The sequence below is a fragment of the Sparus aurata genome, chromosome 22 (assembly GCF_900880675.1).
Source record: "Sparus aurata chromosome 22, fSpaAur1.1, whole genome shotgun sequence".
Taxonomy (NCBI): domain Eukaryota; kingdom Metazoa; phylum Chordata; class Actinopteri; order Spariformes; family Sparidae; genus Sparus; species Sparus aurata.
In genome coordinates this window covers 11,660,807-11,683,482 of record NC_044208.1, presented here as the reverse complement: position 1 = coordinate 11,683,482, position 22,676 = coordinate 11,660,807, and the positions used below count along the sequence as shown (strand labels likewise).

General features: G+C 39.2%; 1 protein-coding gene across 1 annotated transcript in view; it reads right to left on the bottom strand.

The window, feature by feature from the left end:
• The window catches only part of scara5 (scavenger receptor class A, member 5 (putative)), an 80,638-nt gene that overhangs the window by 3,332 nt on the left and 54,630 nt on the right, over positions 1-22,676 (bottom strand). The window contains exons 10-11 of the mRNA XM_030406304.1: positions 17,691-17,756; positions 7,826-8,014 (exon numbers count right to left, since the gene is read on the bottom strand). Of these exons, the coding sequence (XP_030262164.1) occupies positions 7,826-8,014; positions 17,691-17,756 (255 nt within the window). The remainder of the gene's footprint in view (positions 1-7,825; positions 8,015-17,690; positions 17,757-22,676) is intronic.

The window sequence follows — 22,676 nt, the reverse complement described above, 5'->3', positions numbered from 1 at the left end:
GAGATCTTTCATAAACTGCCAAATTTAACGCTCAGGTGATGCAAAGAATGAGGTGTATGTCGTGTGTGAATACGGCAGAACTTGAGTGTAACATCACAACTTCCACGGATGCAGTTTTGGTATTAGAGGGAGATGTTATCATGAGGCAGACACATGTTTCAGTGGTTCTTGCTTTGGTTTATATGATTAACTGGTATATGAGGATAAAATGTTGACGGTTCAAGAAGAAGACCGCATTACTCTCTCTCCCCCTAACTCAGTCACCTACGCAGATCTATGTAGATGAGCCTAACCCTTTCTTTCCCTGCCTCACAGCAAGAAGATCCCAGATTTGAAACCTGGTGGTCCCAGGTCCTTTCAGCACAGGGAAAGATGCGTTCACATGCTCTCCTTGTACTTGTGTTTGGTTCTGCCTGGTGCTCCGGGCTCCGGTTCCCATCAGACACGTGTGTTGCAGTTAATACTTCCATCCAAGTCTTCTTTTATTTAACAGGAACAACAGAGGAATGAAGCAGAATGCTCATCAAGGGTCTCAGAGTCTTGACCCACTGGTTTTTATATGCCCCAGCCACCACGACTGCGTTTGGCCCTTGCTCATCCTTCTCCACGACCCCCAATTGTCCAAAACAACCCTCATTCTATCTCCCCGACTCCCTCTAGACAGTCCAAGCAAAACGTTTTGTTTATTTCATGTATCATAGCGTGGTCTTCATCAGTGAAGAGAAGGTTTTAGGTTTTAAAGGCGAGTGTCCAAAGAAACAGCCATCATCTGAAGTGTGCGTGTACAAGTCTTCAGATTGAGACAGCAAATACTCCCAGTGCTTCCTCGCAGACTTGTTGATCAGATAATATCGTATCCGGTAATAAAACACACAGTTCCAGCTTGTAAGCAGAGCTTTTGGCAGTGTTGTTGTTCACTATAAACTCGGTTCCTGTTTGTAAAGCCGGAATCACTGGAGGCTCATGAAGTCCCAGTTTTGCAACAGTTAAAGATGCTCAGAGGAGATGGTGCTCAGCTGCGAGGGGAACAAGATCACATTTGGTTGCACTCACACACTGATAATCCAGTTTAAGGGATACATAACCAAAGGGTTTATGTGCTGTAGGTGGGAAGAGAGGCTCAGTCATCTGTAATGGCCTTAAAGCAGCATCTGGAGTTGAGAACTGTCTGCTGCTTTGCCCTAAATCATGACTGTTAATCAGTCAGGTGTACAGGGAGAGGAGTTCAAACAAACTGTAATGCTCAGAAACAAAAGAGGAAATAATACACAAACATATTGGCAAAGTCACGACGAGGAAAATAAAAAGCACAAATTTGTAAATCCAAATTCAGAAGTATAATCAAAAACACTGGTCCAGCTTCAGGCCGGCTAGCTCGTGAGGCAAGTCTTAAGTAATTTCATCCAAACTCTTCATCTTCCCCTTTGTTTCCTCATACAACTGGCAAAAAGTTCAAGGCGCCGTCACGATCAAGACAACTGAAGGATAAATAATCACATTAGAATCAAGGAATGACTGGAAACAGACAACAATGATCCCACTTTGAGTCCATCGTCCTTGATTTACGGCTGACTTTGATAACTGTCCAGGAAAAAACAGGACAAGAGGTAACGAAGTTCATTAGTCAATAAAGAAACACATGACTGTAACTGCTTCTGACCTGTATCGTAGATGGAATGTAACTTGGTACATCTGCTTGTCAAAACAAGCGTTTTATTGTGGATTTACCCTTGATCTTACCCAAAAGCTTGTAGGCTTTTTTCATTAAATTAAAGGGGCAGTTCCACCAAAATCAAAAATACATGTTTCCTGTTATCCCTGTTCCTGTATTTATTTATCAATCTTGTTTTCGTGCGGGCTGCAACATTTCTGAGAAAGAAAGAAAGAAAGAAAGAAAGAAAGAAAGAAAGAAAGAGCGTTTATCTACTGTATCTATTTGTCCTGAGATCTCCTGAAAAATATCCAGTAGGCTTATCATGTACAAATGTTGAAATGCAGCCAGAAACTGTCCTCACTGGCTTGGCAACCTAGTCGCATCTTATCACAAAAAGAGTGCCATCTACTTTAATTCTGTCTGAGAGGATGGAGATACGTAGCTCCAAAACTCTAGACTAAATTGGATAAAAGCTTGATAAATACAGGTCAGAGGAAAAATATGGCATTTTGATTTTGGGGAGAACTCACTTAGTTTTTTTCATTTATGCTCCCTGACATACATTTTGTTATCACTGACATCTTTCAACTTGGAAGCAAATTTGGGAAAACACCAACCAAGCTGCACTGCATGTGATACAAACACATAAAGACATATCAGAGATGTTTTATGAACTTAGCAAAAGAGAAATATTTCCTGAACTCTCACTGGGAGGTTTCTCTTAAGTGTTCCATTAAGCCTTTGCTCAGAGGAAGAACGTTTTTGTTTATTTTACAGAGACAAGTCCAGACTTTAATCCTAATCAGTGGCCAAACACTGCAACTCCTGTGCTGTGCTGGGCTTGAATATATATGTGTTTTTGTGTTCTGAAAGATTCACTGCATAAAATATTATGCCTAAAAATGCTGATTAGTGTTTGGGAACTGGTATTTTTCCTGTCCTGCCAGTTACAACTTGGCCTGATTCTGTGTTTTTTACCACATTAGAGCTCAAGATCAAAGCTGAGACTAAATCATTAACACTGGACACATAAACTCTCAGCTGAAACTCAGACTAATAAAATGTCGGTCGACTCAGGTAAGGTTTATTTTCTAGACACAAAAACCCACATCAAAAATGTGCTTCAGATGTGCATCCTTGGACCCTCAAAACTAAAATAATAAAAAAAAACTTGAACCGGGAATAAAAAGAAGACATTTCAGGAAGAGCAAGCTAAAAAAGATCCTTCCTGCAAGACCAGGATTTGCCTACAAACAATGCATATTCCTGTTAAGTCTGCTCAAAACATTGACTTTAAAGGCTGATGACTGAACCAAAAAAAAAAAAAAGCAAAAATCAGCAAACCAGTACCTCGGTCGAGCCACATGCCTTATACATTCCTGCTTTGCTTCACAACGTAACGTAACAAAGAGAAACTGGATTCCGATTTGACATCTTCAAAGCAGCGTGAAACACCAGGCGCAAGTCTCTCCATGCAGCCGTGCACAGGATGGAAATGAGGTATGCACCGGGGAATACATGAGCCCCAGCTGTTCTGCTGCTCTGCTGTCTCAGGATTTGCTTTAATGGACATGGACCTTTAAACTGTTTACTCTGGGTCTCAGCGCACTTTTATAGCACCAGTTGCAGGATGAGTGTTGATCCGCTCGGACCAAATTTATGACAGCTCTCACTGATAAGTGTTGAATCACCGAAAACACTGTGTGGGATTTTGTGGGAACACCCAGGGACAATCTAGATAAGAATCATTACATTTGAGAGTGATTTAAAGGATTTAAATGTTTGTAAAATGCAAACGAGGCGCTATTTACAACTGTGCCGATAAAACACAACTCTGTCTGCAGGCAGTCCTGGATTTTGTTGAAGAGCACTTTTTCCAACCACAGTATTTCTCCTTCAGGTCTGTGTGTCCTCACTGATGACAAGGTCAGACAAACTGTTCTTTTGTTTCTAGTCAGTGGAAATGACAGGTCATGGTTCACCTACTCAGAGAAATCTACTGTTTAATTTACTGAAATTCCTCTGTTACATTTGAGCTCACAGACTGAAGGTTTAGGACCATGGGGACATTTAACAAACAATGAAGGTATGAAGGACAGTATCCTGTTTGCACTGTCAAGATTCAAATGGAACTACGTCTAACGTCTAAAAACGACTAGACCTTTGTTAGAAATTTTGTTGAGTGGTGTAAAGCCCAAAATGTTCAAACCAAGAAGTATGGGTTAAATGTGGTCGCCTGTTGCTATAACTCCCAGGAAAACATTAGAGGACACTTCAGACAGAAAACTTTGTCCGTGAACATTTCTGCCTGAGTCACGTCGGATAGATTTATCATCAATGTCAGCTGTTAACCAATAAAGACAACAACTCCCATGATCCCATGCTACTTCTCAAGTCATCAAACTAAGTCTCGTGTTGTCATTGTTTTGATTAAAAGACCCCTAGTGGCACATCACAAAGTTACATGCTCTGCACATAAAATATATATATTTTTTAGAAACTTGTGAACCTAAAAAACATACTGGGATGTTGTTGACCATAGACATTATTGTGACTTTCTTCTTAATGCATTAGATTTTTTTTTTTTTTTTTTGTAGATGTTCACTGGCTACCATATGCATAAATCAGCAATAGCCACAATATATTAACATTTGTTAAGCAAATCTTGAAGTATTGCATTCAAAGTTTTTTAGAAAAGGAAAAATTCATAAAAGGATTGTACTGAATTTTGCAAAAAAAGAAAAAGCTTCTACCCTCGTTTATAGGAGCATTATGTAGTTTTGGAGAAGGAATTCAAACACTTAATAAAACAAACTCAGAAATATGTATTTTTCCATAACTGAATAAACAAGAAGCTGTTCTCAGAGGAAAATAAAAACAGACATGAAAATGAGGAGAGTCTGTTTACTGAGTTTGTTTTGTCATAAAAATGAAGATCTGAAGTCAATGAAGATCTTTCTCTTCTGATTAAAATGTTTTTCCCAAAACTACATACTACATACTTAAAGGTGGTTTTTGCCTTTTTCTAAAAGACTAAATGTGCTTAATGGTTGATGGAAACACCTTCTCTGAATGAGTCCTGACTTTGCAAACATGGTAATGGATTCCAAAAAGAATTAATTAGAATTTTCTTTTGCCAATTTCCTTGATATTCTGACACATTTGCTGACATTTGGATGAAATCCTGGCTATGTCAACAAGTAAGAAAACACACGCAGGAGATGATGTTCCCATGAGCAAAACAACAAGGATTGACTCTGCTTAATTACTGATGTTGTAAACATCGGTGGACAAAACAAACTTGCCACAAAGTTAAAGTTTGAGTGTATTCTAAAGGTCAAACAGCTTGCAACAGCTACTTAGAAGAAGATGTCAAAACTATTGGCCAATGCCAACAAGGGGTAAAATAAACACTTTCCTAAAAACACAAGTCAAAATGATCAAGTGTTATGCTTGCATAGATGTTTATTGCCATTGTTTCAAAAAACAATGGCAAAAACAATTGTTTTTGAAACAATGGCAATAAACATCTATTCTATCTATTCTACATGACTTAAAGGTACAGATTTCAGTTTCATTTCAACAGACATCCATAAAGGCATGGCTTAATGGTTTGGTTATTTAAATAGTATCAATGATTCAGATAAATCAAACAAGTACAATATGAAGAATATGTGTTTGTTGTGCACTTTAGTTTCTATCCATTGCTAATACATTTTAGCAGAAACAAAACATTTTGAAGTTTCAGTTCTGGTGTCTGGTGAAGGATCTCATATGCACAACAATAATCTGATATGAACTGTTGACTTGGTTGCAATCTTGATTGCCTGATTGCCGAATGATTTGGTAGGGTTGCTGGTAAAGTGTGTCACATCTGGGTCTGAGAAAGATGTTAAAAGATGTTATTATGAATTGAAAAAAAGTCGAAGGCAGGCGAATCTCATCTCATCTGAAAAGACACATTTGAAATCCAGATCGCTTTTAAATTGAATCCAGGCGTGATGTTAGTCACTGCTGTTGTCTGGAGGTTGTCCTCTGGAACAAAGGCAATGTTTTCCCCCAATTTTCCAGACTTATTGGGAGCAACTCAGCCTGGACAGAGACTCTGAATGATGTAAGGCCGACTTGGTGAATGAAATAAAATGGAGAGCGAGCGAGTGAGCGAGAGAGAGAGAGAAAGAGAGAGAGAGTGATGGATATGACCTTGGAGACTTTCTTGACGACATCTGGCTCACATGGCTTTCCCTATAAAACCTTAATATTAATCCCCGCGGCATTTTAGTGCACTGTTCAAGTTATACCACTCAACAGCAAAAAAACAGCAGACTTAGTAAAAATCAAACTACTTCCATCAGTAAACCTCACGGCGGATCTTTACTGTGGGCAGAAGAGACTCCTTTGAATTCCTGCTGTGATTTAGATGTTTTTTATTCCACAAGCTGAACATCAAGAATGAGCTGAAAGGGACGCCGCCTTTAAATTTATAATCAAAAACTGATCTTTGTTTACTGCAGCCAGAATACCGGGGAACTTTGACATTGTGTGGACTTTTAATACAACCGATCCATTTAACCAAATTTAACCCCAATTTTAGATTGATTAACTCAGCCTTTGGTTTCTGTTCATGGTGCAAAAATCACCAGAATCATTTTTTATGTTGTTTTAATTTCAAGTGCATGGGAAAATGATTTCATTATCTTGCGAAAACAAGCTTTGCATTCTTGAGATCATAAGATAATCAACCCACGAGAAAACAAGAGGTTAGTTCCTCTTCTTAGGCTACTTACTGTATATTGTTTATCCTAAATCAATGCCAGTAAAAGCAGACAAGAAACAAAAGTTCTCTTTTCGTGATAAATTGTCCGGTTATCACAAGAACCTAGCTTTGTTATCCCAAGATAACCAAATAATTACTCTTCAAAAACTCGTCACACACTGTTGCAGTGGGATTGTAGGTCGGGTCGGCTTCCATGGGAAAGCATTAGTGTGTGATGAGTTGGGACTGAGACTCAAAAATCAACTATCCTTTGTAAAAAATAAGTAGTGGCCCGGTCTTCCTTAGCTTCCATGACAATCACAGTTTTTAGATTTGTCCTGACGTGCTTCAGAATAGATGCTCATACAGTTCTGTACATCGCACTACAAAGATCATAAAGTTTGGGCAGTGCATGAAAGACATCTTTGTAAAGGTTAACAGTACATCAAAATAAATAAATGAAGTAAATAAATAAATCTTGAACCTTTAAAACTGCTCAGGCATGTAATGTAAATCTGCCTCAATGTAGTTTTATAGGGACCACTGACTTTTATTACTTGTGAAAAACTTTACTACAACTGAATGAAAAACAAAATTCACATGAGCTGCGATCTTGTTTAAACTTCCTTTTCTTTTAATTTCTATCATTATCCCCAGTGTAAAACACTTTAAGCCACACTGTGTGCAGGAAAGACTCTATACAGTATTAATCACTGCAGTAATCATCGAGTGGAAGGCTTTTACCTATTTGCTTGATTAAATCCAGGTGGTGACTGTTTTTCTCTTGGCCAGGCAGTGTATGAATAAAGTTGATTATCATTACATTATATTAATGTTCATGTCTGCATTCTGTTTTGTCTTGAGGGGTTGATTTTTAAATGACTTGGCATGAGTGAAAACATGTTGGATGATGAGGCTAGTTGATCATCAGCCCATACTAGGGATGCACTCGATGGATTTTTGCAAAACTCCTAATTGCTGATATCTGACAACTTACTTTGGCCAATTGTGATACTGATACCAATATAAGTTTATGTTTTTCTTTCTGTATAATTGCAGAGAACATCCGAGTCTCTCCTGAACTGGAATAAACATTATTATGGCTTCTGGCTCACTGGCACAAGCAGACATTCGATCCTTGTTGAACAGTTTCCCTTATTCATGTATAGTCAAAGCGTCATCATATCTCCATGTTAAATCGTCAAGAATGATCATTTTGGGTCAATGCCGATATGTCATTTTAAGCAAATCAGTCAATTCCAATAATGTTATCGTGCATCCCTAGAATATACTGCATGAAGTTCCTTACAGACAAAAGTGCTTTCCGGTCAAATGTTCACAAATGGTTGGCAGGAAAGCAAATCAGGAATATATATTGGTAAAATAACGGCCTGTGTGTGTTGACCATCTCATACCCTGTCCAAAGCGTCCAGTCTTATGGACCTCGGTGGCTCCGCGGTATCCCAGCATCCTACACACCACGTCTCCATCGTTTTTATCCCAGACGTCGTCACACACTGTCCCCCAGCGGCGTTCATGGAAAACTTCCACACGACCTTCATGAGGACCCGACCCGTTCACCAGCCGCACCAGCGTCTCCTCAACTGCAACAAACAAACAATCGTTCGTCAACAATCTCATCAGTGAATGCAGACACACATATGGATAGGCAGAGGCATTTATACACATTTGTTTTTGCCATTTCATGTGTCTGCGGACACAAGACAAAGCTTTTATGCATTTAGTGGAGCCTTCCTGCAATAAAATGATTGTAGTAAAAGCACCAAAACACACCATGATCCTTGGTGTGCAGGAATACTGAAGTCATTATCATTTACGTCAACGCGACTGCATTGATAGAACACACGAGTCTCTTTTACCCAGCGCTTGCTGGTATGCCTTTGAACTCACACTGAGCAGATTATTTTCATTGTGAGTGTTTATGAGTTTAATGAAGGCCTGTAAATCAAACCAATACGAAAACAAGTGGCTGTTTTTCGACATGCTGCAACAGAATTGTTCCATAAACCACAGAAATAGTCTTTGATTCAACAAGAAAATAAGCAATTAATAAAGTATTCTGAGTGAAGGAACTTTCTCCCTCTAGTGTGAAACTCCATCGATGAAAGCTGGTTACAAAGATATGCGACTGAAGTCCTGTCCAAAAGGGATTTTTCAGCGGTTGCTGACCATCATTTGAACATCATGGCCTATAGTCTGGCAACAATCTTGTGAACCTGTCAGCACACAGAAGAAATTATATAGATATTCAGAACTTCCCTCTCTGAAACTCATGAACACTCTATGCATCTGAAAACATTTATCCTGTCACCTCATTGGACAAGACTCCAGAAGTCTTTGCTGTCAGTGAAGAAAACACTGCAACTTGTTGTTTTTAAATTTTTTGTTCCGGGTTTGACAAACATGATACAGATTGACATGTTTTTTGTGACCTCGCTGAGTGGATTTTCTTTTTACCTCTACCAAAGTTTCCTGTCTTCGCGCAAGGCTAAGATAGCTGGCTGTAGCTACATATTAATCACACGGACGAGAGTGGCATCAGTCCAAAATGTCAAACTATTCTTATGAAGACCAAGCTAACTACAGACCTGAGGATCCAATATCCAGTCCTCACCAGAAAACCACCATTTGGTTTGAGCTTTATCAGCTCAAGAATGACAGCACAAAGACACTGTATCCAGACTTCCTGCGTCCGTGTGAAACCAAAAGTCATTGGTGAGTTATTTTAACTGAGTAATGTAGTTGACTCACATTCATAATGACTTCAGTAGAATACTAATTTATTGCTATACGTATATAAGTACCACACTTATTCTAACCCACACCACAGTACTTTTCTTGCCTAAACCTAAACAAACTGTGAGGATACAACCATGTTACGCTACACCTGTCACTGGTACACTGCGACGGTAATGTTGTCTTGGAAACAGTGATATTTGTTATTTTTGGGAGTCACTGGCAATCCACCTATTCAGTCGTTGAGGAGAAAAAAAACATGTCCTCATCAGAAAGAACTTGTAGAAAAGCACTTATCTAAATTATACTCAGAATTTAGTGTGCGTGCGTGTGTGCTTGCGTTAGCAGGAGTTTCACAGATCCTCGGTACATCTCGTATTCCTGAAACTATGCAGCAGCTGTACTCGTATAATTGACTTGATTTATCACCTTTCAGAAGGCAGAGTGAAAATGAGGAAGAGAGGTAAATACACACACACACACACACACACACACACACACACACACACACACACACACACACACACTCTTCTGGACCCCACTGTGTTAAGACACGCGCTGACTGAGACTGTTGACAAAGTGCTGGAGAGTAAAGCCAGACACATTATCTAGACAGGATATTGGTCTCATCAGACCATCATAAATTTTAACTGTCTACCATTTAACACTCATTATACAGGCAAGTACTCTGCACTCACTAGCCCATCATAATTTAATATCTACCATGACACTGTACCATCATATCTGTGGCACATATTTGTATCATATTCTCGCAGGAAATTAAAAACAGCAATTAGATGTTCTCCAGTTGTTCTTTTCTGATGGAGAAAGAGAACAAAAAAATAGAGGAGCAACAAGCACAGGAAAAACTCAAACTAAATTTCAAACATGGCATGAGTAGTTGAATATTCAATTACCTGAAACAGATGTTGAAACTATTTGTTCACAAACACAAAAAAAGCCCTTTTTTCTATTGAAGTTGGGTAATAAAGTTCAAATGAAGTTGGGTGAAACTGGAAGACTCTGCTGGCATGGAGATGAAAACGTACCACACTTATTAATCTGTCTTATAACAGCTGAACAAAGGAGACTTTTAAATGTCCTTAAATGAACCTCTTGGGCTACCAGACTGAAATCTGCTCCAGTTGCAGCAGAAAAAAAAAGTCTTTCCACAGACGTGATGCATAATTCTGCAAAATAGTCATTTATTGTGGGAGTATACAGTTACCCCCATTGATTAACTGGTTCTGGTGAAAGAGAGGTGACAGAGAAAAACATGGCGTAGATCCCTCTCAGTCTGCTGACCTGACCTGTGTTGATATTGGGTTTTGTTTAGCTATAACTGCCAATAAATGTGCTTTTGCAGATATTTTGCCTCTGGTTTGTTGACACTTTTTAATCTCATGAGCCTTTAATAATCAGAAATCAACAAAATCTACACAGAGAATCACAGCTACAGGGCACATGTGAGCATGTTCATCAGGTTTTTTGCAAATAGGACCCAAATGCAAGACTCAAGGCAGGGAGAGAGTAAAAAACAAAAAGCAAGCATTAATAAAGTAAAGCTGAGTCTAAACAAAAACTGGCGGTGAATAAAACAGAGAAAACAGGCAGAAGCAGATTCATAAACAAAGGAAATACAAAAATACAAAACCTAAGTAGCCTGCACTGACTCAATGCACAGGGATCAGGGACAGGTGAAACAATTCAAGGCGATCAAAAAGACAGGAAAGACACAAAGACAGGAAACAAACCTGACACAAGGGCGATCCTACAAAGAAAAACAGGAAATGTCTGAACTAAAACAAAAAAACATGACAATATTTCAAATTTGGCTGCTGTGATTACAGTCTGAACTGTACAGACTGATGTGAATGTGACATAAAAAACACACAAACAGCCCCAGAACTCTGCTGTGAGGCAGTGATGCTAATAGATGCACCATGATGCCAAAAAGCACGTTTTCAATCAGGCTACCAAGTGAATTTTGAGACTGCATTTCAACATTTGTAAGTGTGAAACCACATTATACATATTTTTAGCCAGGTGGCAGGACATATTTTCTAGCTGGGTCTGTGGCACAGGACAGGATATTTTGATGAGACATCGAGACATTTCCAGCCATTTTTGTGCAACAAGAACTAGATATTTTAAGGCAAAACATGATATTTTCCGAACCCTAACCACATGCTTTTGGTGCCAAAACCTAACCAGATCATAAGCACAGCGTTGTCCCAACACAACAAGTAGAAAACTGATCCTAAAGAAATGTAAAGTTGCAACATATCAGCGGTTTGCAGAGCTGTGAATTTACCAACAGTTTCTCTGGATATTGGATGCCCTCCCTGATTACTCAGATTTTTTACACAAGTAAAAAAAAAAGCAATACCAAAGCATAGAAACACTTTGTTTTAAATATATGTTTAAAATATACTTGGGGTTTCACAGAGTAAAAGTAATCATTATACAGAATATTGTATAATATATTATTAGATTATAATATCTGCTGTATTAATATGTACATTACTGTAATGTTGTAACTGGTGAAATTAGGCTTATTATTTCCTATTGCTTGTAAATGTAACCAATTGGGATGAATAAAGTCTTAATCTTTATCTGCAAATTAACCATTAACTAAAGTTGCCCAATAAATATAGGGGAGGAATATTTCCTTATCATGTACAAGTAGAAAGTAGCAGAACATGGAAATACTCAAAATTACTTGAGAGAATACTAAATTACCTCAAAACTGAACTAGGACTTGAGAAAATGTATCTTTAAAACTTTAAAGATTGGGAACAAAAAATATCTCAATTCTGAAAAACTAAGCAAAGTTTATCAGATCAATCTTACCACTGACTGGCTCATATTTGCAGTCAAAGGCCATTATTGGTCATGTATCATTCTAATGTTAGTGTTCACATGTTTAAATACATGTGAGACGTGACTCACCACTTCTTCACATCTCTCTCACACTATTCATCTCTCAGCCATTCATTCCACCTCTCCCTGTAAAGTGCCTGAGGCTCCCTGCTGTGTAAATGAGAGGCTCTGGAGAGAAGACGAGGAGGAAGGAGAGGAAAGGTCCTGGATTTGAGGCAGCACATGTAGACATTAGTCTTCACGGATAATGAGAACCATACAAGCAAACTTCACCGGTAACAACATCTCTGCCATGAAGAGCTGGACTGCAACATATTGGAAATGTGATGGATTACGTTAACCTGGGGAAAGCTGACTTGATTTATTTAGCCAGAAACCTTGGTAGAAATCAGGCTGATGCGTGATGAGAATGATAAAACCAATCATTCACTTTTAAAAAAAAAAAGGTCTATGTAGCCAAGATGCTGGACGACACTGCTGCTCCTCAACAAGACCTGATGAGTTTTGTGCTGTGGGATGAACGCTTTTCATGCTATCAATCTAAATGTTTTAATGATTTAAAAAAGACTGGCATGCTCCTCCATACTTGGAGCCAGCATTACTTCCTGGTTTCATGAAATCCCTTCAAAACATGTCAACAGACAACAGCAATTTGGTCAGAATGGCAGTGAACTGTAAAAGCAATGGAATTTACCATTCTTTAATCCTATTCTGATGGACCATATTCTCCCTAATGCCACACTTTGTATGTAAATCTGACATCGTTAACAGCACATGTGCCAGACTCGAACAGAAAGCTAACGGGCTTAGCAACAGAGGCTAACAGCAGCACATTGGTGAAACACTTTCTAGCATCATTGGCCAAAACTATATGCTATATGTTAAAATAAAAGGAGCTGTCCTTCTTAAGGTAGAAAATAAGCATGAAAAAGCTGAATAAAACAAATTGCTTGGACTCTAGCTTTATGCAGTTAATGACTTTTCCTGAGTCAAAAAGCACAATAACACACATGCCCACAGAGAAAAAAAGCATTATGCAAAAAAAAATAATAAAAAAAATTAAGGACCCTGTTCATTACCTTATTCCGTCAGCTCTCACGTTCACCTCGGAAAGCCAAAAAAAGTGGTTCACCATAAAGTAGAAACTCCCTAATTTGGAGAAATCTTGACATTTCATAACAAGCCCTGTACGTTTTCTGTTAAAGTGGGGAAATTAATATGAGCTGCTGGAGTTGTAATGACTGTTTTTGTCCAGGGAGAACTGGACTCTCCAACTGTTGGTGGACCTCCAAGTGGTTCAAGCCTCGGAGGCTGGGGGGCTTCAGCACCAGTCTGTCAATAACTGAAGAAGTCCAGAACACAGACTGATCGCTGTTACTAGTGTTTATCTGGCAGGCAGGAAGGGTCTGGACTAGACCGGACTGAACGGCTTCAGGACAAATGTTAACCAGCTTCATCTGTTTTTGAAAATGCTCTTGTTAAAACACAGATGTAATTGTCTTTCACATTATTTTTCTTTTCTTTTTTATATTTTCTTCCTCTGATTGTTGCTTTGTTTTTTCTTTGTGCTAATTTTTTGCTTATATTTTGAATTTCTTGAAAGTCTTGCGTGCATTTAAACATCTTTTGAAACTGATTTGTGCCTCTCAGGTCTTTTTTGTTTTTGCATACAGCAACGGTTTGACAATTTTGGAAGTGCTTCAAGGCTTCAGTGAACAACCAGTTAGCTTAGCTTAGCATGGAGACCGGAGGCAGGGGGAAACAGCTAGCATTGCTCGGCGCATGGGTGACTAAATCCGCCAACCAGCACCTCGTAAGCTAAAAACAAATCATGTAAAAAAGGCACATGAAAGGGTCAAACTGGGTCTCGGAAGAATAAAGTGTATATACAAGTAAAAGACTGACTCATCTAACTGTTTCTGCATGTGTAGTTGCTTAACTGTGTGTGTATTAAATTAGAAATGAATGAAATTACATTAAATTACACTGTGGGGGAGCTGGATTGATCTGTTCCAGCAATGGATAATTAAATTCAGTGAATAAAGGGTGAACATAAATAATAAAAATGGAGTGTGTGGGGGGTTTTTCAACAGAAGTTAGTGCCAAAGAATGCAGAAATAAATACATATTAACTAATATCTGATTCTTTTCCCCAGTATTGATGTTGGAGGCTTTGCTTCAGGTGAACTTCTACATAAAAAACAAGACAAAATGATGTTTTCTTGAGCCCGAGGTCCAGGGTGAACATAAGTTTCTGACTAATGTCCGAGGCAATCAATGAAATCATTTATATTTGGATCTCTAGCTGCACCGGTTCACTATAAAAACAGCCTGTCAAACATTAAACCCACAACACTTAAAAGCTGGACCCTCGAGATCAAACTGTCACGCAGTCTCTGAAAACAAGAGCTGTGTGAATGTGTGTGGTTATAAGTGCATCACTTCCAATCTCTCTTGTAATACGTCAACTGTCAAGTGAAAATTACACAACATTTTGCAATACGCCCAAAAATGAAAAGGAAATTAGGTATTTTGTTACATACACATGAGAAAATGTCTTTCAAGAACATATCATAATAAGCCAGTGGTTGGACTTTAGCCTCAGCTAATGTCGGTCATATTTCATGACTTTATCCTAAAAATCAAAGTCATGCAGTTCTGTTGGCTTGGAAGAACCATCGAAAGATTCACAACAGTACACAATATCAGTGTGTGTATGTACCATCTCTGACATATGTCACAATTTTTTCACAACCTACACAAGTGTGTCCAAGCCAAGAACCTCATTAAAAGGTGACGCCGGCAGTTTTACATATAAACGTGTGTTTACGGGTCTTGGGGAGTACAACCGCATATGTAAAAACGTAGTATGAAGCCTTTTGTGGCTCCAGAGGAATCTGCATGTTATCTGATAAAATGCCTCCAGTGATGTCACCCAGTGGCCGAGCTGCATTTTGGCTATTGTAGGCACCAGGTCTAACACTGTTGGACACATTATGGACAGTTTATACAAAAGTAGATACAACAGAATCAGAGATTTCCTTTCTTCTTTTCAAAACCTTGAGTCTACATTACATGAAACACAACTGAGCCACCGAGAGACATCACTGGAGACACTTTATCAGATTTCATGCAGCTTCCTCTGGAGCCACAAAGTGCTTTAAACTATGCTTATCACATATTTAGTAAGAAACACACTTTAATGTGTAAAATTGGTGGAGTCTCTACTTTACTCTTTAAGTAAGTGCTTTACTCTGTGGGGTTACAGATAACATTAACAAACCTCTACTCCCAACCAGGGGTGGAAGTAACTAATTATCAACAATTACTCAAATTACTGTTATTCTTGAGTTTTTGTTTTCTTAAGTATGCATTACACCATGTAATCTACTTAGTTACTTCAAAATCATCATAATTGAATACAGAGTACAATTTTAGTTTATATCTAAAAAGTATGTATGGACAAAATACATGATTGATGTTCAAAGATGAGATCTCTCTCTCTCTCTCTCTCTCACACACAAATGATACTATGACATAAATGGACATCGCTCCATTTGCTCTTTTTTTTTAACTTATCGTTGTGTCGTCGATACTTTCTGAATATTCTGATCTACTCAGTGACATAACATCCTTTGTTATCCTGTGTAATCATTGCATGTTAACAGCCAACATGTGTGCACCAATGCACACTTTTCCCACAGACCAAAACTATCAGTGGTCTTCGGGCACTCTGGTGCTCATTCTGGTAAGTGAACGTAAAGATATGCTCTGTATGCTTTGAAGTGTAAAAAGATCTGAGTCATGCATCAAATGGTAAGTCAGCCACATACGGTTTGTGACAGACAAGTGCACGACACTGAGATTCAATATTTCTGACAGCTGGCAGCATGTGGTCTCAGTCTGTCTTTCTGTCTCTGAAACCTCAAGCACCCGTGTCTTGTAAATAATGTGACGACAGAACCGATCTTTAACGGCTCTCTAATGGGCAGAAACAGCGTTCAGATGGTCGAGGGATCACATCCGTTGGACGAGAGCACCACTCCATCGATCATCACATGATGATGTAACTTAAGAAGAATAACATTTGTGGCAAAAAATGAGGGTTTCGGGCCATTAATGTTTTTTTCTTCATACCTGAATCCAGATTGGTGTTTTCTTATTTTTTTTTTTACGAGGTTTCGGTTTACCGCCACATAACATATGCATACACATAAAGGTTTTTCAAGTGCTTTTGATGTACGCCGAGCCATGTAGTTCTTCATCATGTGTCGGAAACCGTGAGATTACGCTGAAAAGAAAAGCAGATCTGCTGATCCTTTAAACTTCCGGTGGGGCAGAGATGCATGAGGCCCATAAAGTCATCAGCTCGTAAATATTCGCTCTTGGGTTGTTAACTGTTGGTTTTGGATCACATGCTCTGATATATGTCCGTGCTCTTATTACAGCCGTGGTGCCAGGGAGGATTTTTCTTTACTAAGAGATGCTGCACAGACGGAGTGCTTTCAAATAAAAATTATATCTACATTTCAGAAGTGATTTATTTACTCCAAACTGTAGCTGAGTGTATTAGATTGACTGATTATACGATACATGTTTGAGTGCTTCATTAAAGTGTATCTAAGCAGCAAGAAAGAATCACAATCCAAAGAATCATTGTTTGTCTGTAAAGGTTTAGTTGAAGAGAAAGACTTAGGAAAAAATATAAAACAATGTCACTGGAACTGACAGAGCAGTTTGTTACCACACTAATTATTGGGTATTTACCATAACATAAATTGTTCCAACATTCTTTTTCCGCATTCGAGTCTATAAAACACTCGATTTCGGTGTTGAATCTTTTAGCAGACCGTGTTCACTTGACTGTTTAACCATGCTGGATTAGCTTAATGCCTGCGGTCATTTTACAAGCTTGAAACAGCGCAACATTAATGAAGTCGCTCAAGCAAAAGAGCCTCGGCCGTCCTCAAAGGATGTTATAATTCTGTTGTTCAGAACAGTCAACAACATACTGAGCAAAATGTATAATTAGAATAGAGGCGGTGGTGATGAAGTCAGTCACCACTGTAATAATTAATCTACTCCTCATTTCTGCAGGGCAACAATAGAAACCTCTTCAGTAACCCTGGCAGATCCCAAACCACGTTGAATAGTTACTTAATGCCCGTCACTGAAAACATTCTCAATGCAAACTATACAGGCTCCGGTGATGTGAACATCTGTTTCCCATGGCAGTTAAGCTCTTTGACAAGGGGACTGATGCTGTTGTTTTTGGGTTGAAGACAAAATCTTTTTTCAATTTCAAACATCTGAAACAACCTTACCTGACATGGATCTCTTTCTGGCTATGTGAATAATGATTACTGTCCCTTAGAAACAAAGGCAAGAGTGGCCTGATGTTATTGTAGCATCAGGAAGAGGGTTGTGGTGGAAGGTCCAGCCATTGTGATTTGGACACAGGCGACTACTTCTTAAGTTTGATTATAGTGCTGTCAAATCATCACGGTCCTATGATCCTTTTCCTAGGTATTTTGGAAGGTACAGACTGATTGGTCGTTCTGCTGACAGGGGTGCAGTTAAGTGATACACTTGCATTTCAATGTTGTGGACATTGAGTGCTGTCACCTGTTCACCTCTTACCTGTTTTCTCTCCTCGGTCTCCTCGGTCGCCTTTCTCCCCCTTAAACCCTCGTTCTCCTCGGTCACCTGAAGACAAAGCAGGAAAAAACAAACTGAAAAATGTATATAAAAATACAACTCCTACCAGAACTATAGGTAGGCCTGAGAACATATTTATAATTTATGTATAGCTTGTTGAGTAATACCATTGAATATGATTGTAAAAAATAACTAAAATGTGATTTTTTTTTCTGTGTTTATGACTCAGATTTTATTATTATTATTTACATAGAAAATGTCTCTAAGAGTAAGGCACACGTTTCATAGCAGATTTCAGTAAAAAAAAAAGAAAAAAAGAAAAGGAACCACAATCATATGAAATTTGGATTGCACTATTAACAACTGATAATAGTAGATGTACTCATCAGCAGGACCTGAACTTACTATGTGTGCTATCGTGATAACCACAATATAGCACACCTGGGGGCAGAAATGTGTGTGCAAATGCAATAACACACAGGAGCAGCTCTACCATCGACAGGTCTAAATTCTAAAACTGTTCCTCGACCTCACACCCATTTCCTCTCCTTTGTATATTTTCAGAAAACTGGTCAGCCCTGTAATCTCGCCTTGTCATCTGGGGATAAAATGTAAAATTAGAGGACACCCTCCCTGCCTCTGCTGCTTAATTTACCTCTAAAAGTTGTGGTTGAATGTTATTTTCTTCTGCTGTGGGAGGGGGGGAGCTGAATGAGGTTGAAAGACAGGAAGCAGAGAGAGTAGACAAAAGGATTGAAAACAGATTTTTGGACTCGTATGAAGGTACCAGCGTCAAGGTGATTTCTTGGAGTATCTCTGCAGACATAGCTGTGTAGATGTTAGCATGTTGGAAAAGTTAGTACAATGCCACACCGCTCAGTTGATGCAACTAATACTCCTCTCATTCGTGGTTTCTGCAAAATCACGGTACATTTACGCACGACACCTCCCTCCAATCAGCAGCCTGGAGACGACTTTTTCTCATTTGTTTTCGTTTCAAAATATGATTCTGTGCCAAACTCCCAGGAACAACCTCCAAAAGCAGGAGAGAGTCTGTTTCAGCTACATTTGTTGCTCAATTTCAGCCGTGACGTTTCAAACCTCAAGTCTGTTTTTGCTATAAAGCTATAAGAGGATCAGCTTCAAATTGGCATCCATCCCACTTTTAATTTGACTCTTTTTCACATCCAGGACCGCAGTGCAGCTGCCAGCTGAGGTGGCACTCGGTCCCACCTACCATGACTGAGGAGTGTAGCTCACACCACACCCTGTCCGTGGCGCCCTCAGCTGTCACTGTCACCTCCAGCTTGACCACATCCTTAACAACTAAATAACACCGCAAGGAAAACCCAAACACACTGGTGAGCTACTGCTGAGCCACAACAGACAGCGTTTGATTTAAAACGGCACAATTAATTTGGTGTGCTGGTGGTCCTGAATGTTGGCAATGGGAAAATGTCTGAAATTTAAGAACTTAAAGCTTCACTTATGAACCAATTTAGCCATGTTGGCGGCATGGCTGTATGGAAGGCAAAATCAGCCTGTTAGTCCACCAGAGAGAATTATCTCAACAACCAGGGATGGAGTGTAACATTTACTCAGGTACTGTACTATCATGCTGCATCAGTTCATTGTAGAGTATTTTGAATGTAATTATTAAAAAATGGGCATGCATATGGGATCATGAACAGTAAGTTATTTCAACTAACTACAGTGAATACCTAACTTAAGCTATATATAAGTAATGTACTTATTTTAATCTGAACTATGGTGTTTTCCTGAACCTAACCAGTAGTTTTATTACTAAATCGTCCAAACTGGGAGTGTACAGTGGAGCTGCTGTATGCCTGTTGCTGGTACGCTGCAGTGGATTCATGATCAACCTATTCACTTGTTTTTTGGTGTGAGGATGTGTTGTGACAATCAACAAACTCTGCAGCATCTTCTGAGCTTTTAAGCTGCTTTTAGGTCGCTGTTTTCACTCACTGTAAAACTGTTATCAATGAAAACCAAAGGTACGCTCAAACAAAGTCACTGACTGGTGGACATAGTGGACAGTTAAGCAGTTTAAGGCCCAGATGTTGTTCCAAAACAAAGCTGAAATGGGGGAAGTATTGGACTAATATTGATCAGGTGGCTGAAAACATGACTCCGGTTGAACTCTGAGGTAAACAGACAAATGTTTGCTCATATCAGCCAGAGGCACTTGATGACGTGATAATATTTCGTGGTTTGTCCGCGGCCTGTTATGAAGTTTTTCCCCCACCAATCATTAATGCAACTTCAAACAAAAAGAAATAAATTGCAGTAGTCTAATGTTTTGGCCAAACACAGCTTGTTCAACTCAGCGATCTGTGATGCTTTACAACCAAAGAAAGAGCCAACACCTAATGCACTCCCTGCTCAGCCTACATACCATTTATCTATTAAAAGAAACCATGAAGCTTCCCAGTGCTGTTTTAACAAGCTCTCAGTATCCCTCCTCCCTCAACAGCCGAGCAACTGCCGGCCTCCGAGGGTCCATTCACACCAAAGAGTCTACAAACTCTTCACCCTTCACCGGTTTGTTAAACCCAAAACCGGACCACAGATGGGTGGAAGCACAGACAGACATTGTTGTAAACTGGCCGAGTGTAGATAGTCCAACATCCCAGAAGATTCTTCATCCTGTCTCCGTAAAAAAAAAAAAACGGTTATGTGGTGTTTTTAGCGGCTCTTTACATAATTAACTTGTCAATCAAATGATGTGGCCAGTACAAGAGTTTTTTGTGGGTGACACTTTTTTTCATGTTTGTGCAGTTATTGTGCCGACTGCTGTGTGCTCATTTGTCACCTGTTAACTAAAAAAATATGATGCCCTGTGAGTATGCCAGTAATCCCGACTTTACCATTCTTATGAAACCAAATATTTTTTCACATTATGTTTATGTCATTCATATCATAACCCCATTTCCTTATTACTTCTAATCATTTTTAACAACAGACTACCTTTGGTCTAAACCCAGTTCTGACCAAAGAAATTGTTTTAGAACATTGGAAGGAAAGTTGCAGCAGTGTGAACTGTCGAGTGTGAGCTCGACTCTGATCGGCTGATGGTGTGGCCTGCAGCTCAGCTTGTTCAGGGTCGCCAGTGGCTGGTTTTCGAACGTAATTCATGTAATCAATGTAATCAGCGCCTGCTGCTTAACTGACAACTTCATTCCTTTGTCTCTGCTCCACTCGCATTCAAAGCCCCTCTGTACCGCTCGTCTCTATATCACTTAACCACACCTCTGTCCCCCACACTTTCTCTTTCACTCCAAAACACCTGCCTTGCAGTGCACGTGCTTCCTAAATGATACAGCGTCTTGTCTGTTCGCATTGGAATGAACTAACAGGTTCACTTTCAACTCGTTTCGTCTCCAATCTTTGGTCTGATTGAGGCTTAACTCTTCTTAATGGTATCTTTTCTGATTCTTAATCAAAGTAATTTGATTTGTTGTCCAATGCATTTTTCACAATTTTACTCTCAGTAAAGAGCTCAAAGGCCAAATGCCGTCTTCAACGTTAATATGGAGCTCACTTGCATAGCTGTTCACCTAAGGGCAGAACAATTATAGCAACCAGCATCTATTCAAAATGTATATCTATACAAAAATGCTCCAAAACCAGAGTGGAGTCTGGTGCAGAGTGTCAAACCACAACAACGAGGCGCATGCGCACATACAGAGAATGGCAGATGAGATCCGGTCCAACGATTTGAGAGCTACTGGCCAACAGAGGGACTGTGGGACTCCAACACTAGACATTTTAGCCAAACCCAAATCTGATCGGCAACAGCTGTTGGCTGAACACACATACACACAAACTATATACATACACACTCACTGACATGCTGACACGAAAATGACTCCAGCGCCTTATCATATTTGTCACGGTTGTCTTTTCCCTGACGTTATTCTGGGTGTCTGAGTGTGTTATTGTTATCATTGGCACTGTCCAGCGGGTGATGCCATGGCCAAAACATCAACACTCCAGGGTTATATGGACGAGACTGGATAAATTGATAAATGGGCAGATAAGTGGATGGAAGGAAAAGCAGCGAAGAATGAGAAGAGAAAGAAAGAAATCTCAGAACTACTTAGGTCATCAAGGTATCGTGCGTTCAGATAACGACCCTTTTTATTTCCAAAGTTGGCATCAAGTATTCAGAATGTGTTGTTGCAGATTGCTCTAATGTGTCTTCTTGGGAAATTTGAACGCTCATGTCAAAGAAATGCATATTTATAGTGTGCAATAGAAAAGAAGTGGAAACACAGAATGGTGAAGAGTTTCCTAATGTTCTCTTCCGATGTATAATGGTATATTCAGCTGTCCTGACACTTGAATACTCAGTATGGAATTTACATTATATATAAGAATGATTGTTGCACTTCAACTCTCAAATTGCCCTCTACACAAGCATATATTATGATTAGATGAGTGGCTGCTGTGAGCTTTCTATGTTTGACTGCATACCTTTAAATATGTTTGAAAATAATAATCACCTCTCCCTTGGAGCCTGCTTAGTCTCCAGAATGAAATGTGGGTAGTTAACCTTTCTGCTAACCGCTGACACACTCACATTTGTACATCATCAACATACCATTTTGACATTACTACATGTTCACATTACATGTTATTGCGCTGAGTCATACTGCGGAGGTGGATGGTGGTGGAGTTAAAGGCTGCCAAGCCAGTGACCACTGTTTGAGACTGTGTTTCATTATCTGAAAGTGTGATTCCACTGGATAGATCTGTAGAGACTTCAGGACAATTTCCAGTCATGTTTGGGCAAACAAAAAAAAAATAAATTTGATGAAGCCAAGACATCTCCAGCATCTCCAAACCAGATGGTTTAAACTAGACCTCAGGACATCCCCAGTCATGTTTTTGGCAACCAAAGCAGGCATTTTAAATCCAAAACATGAACTTTTCCAAAGTGTTTTT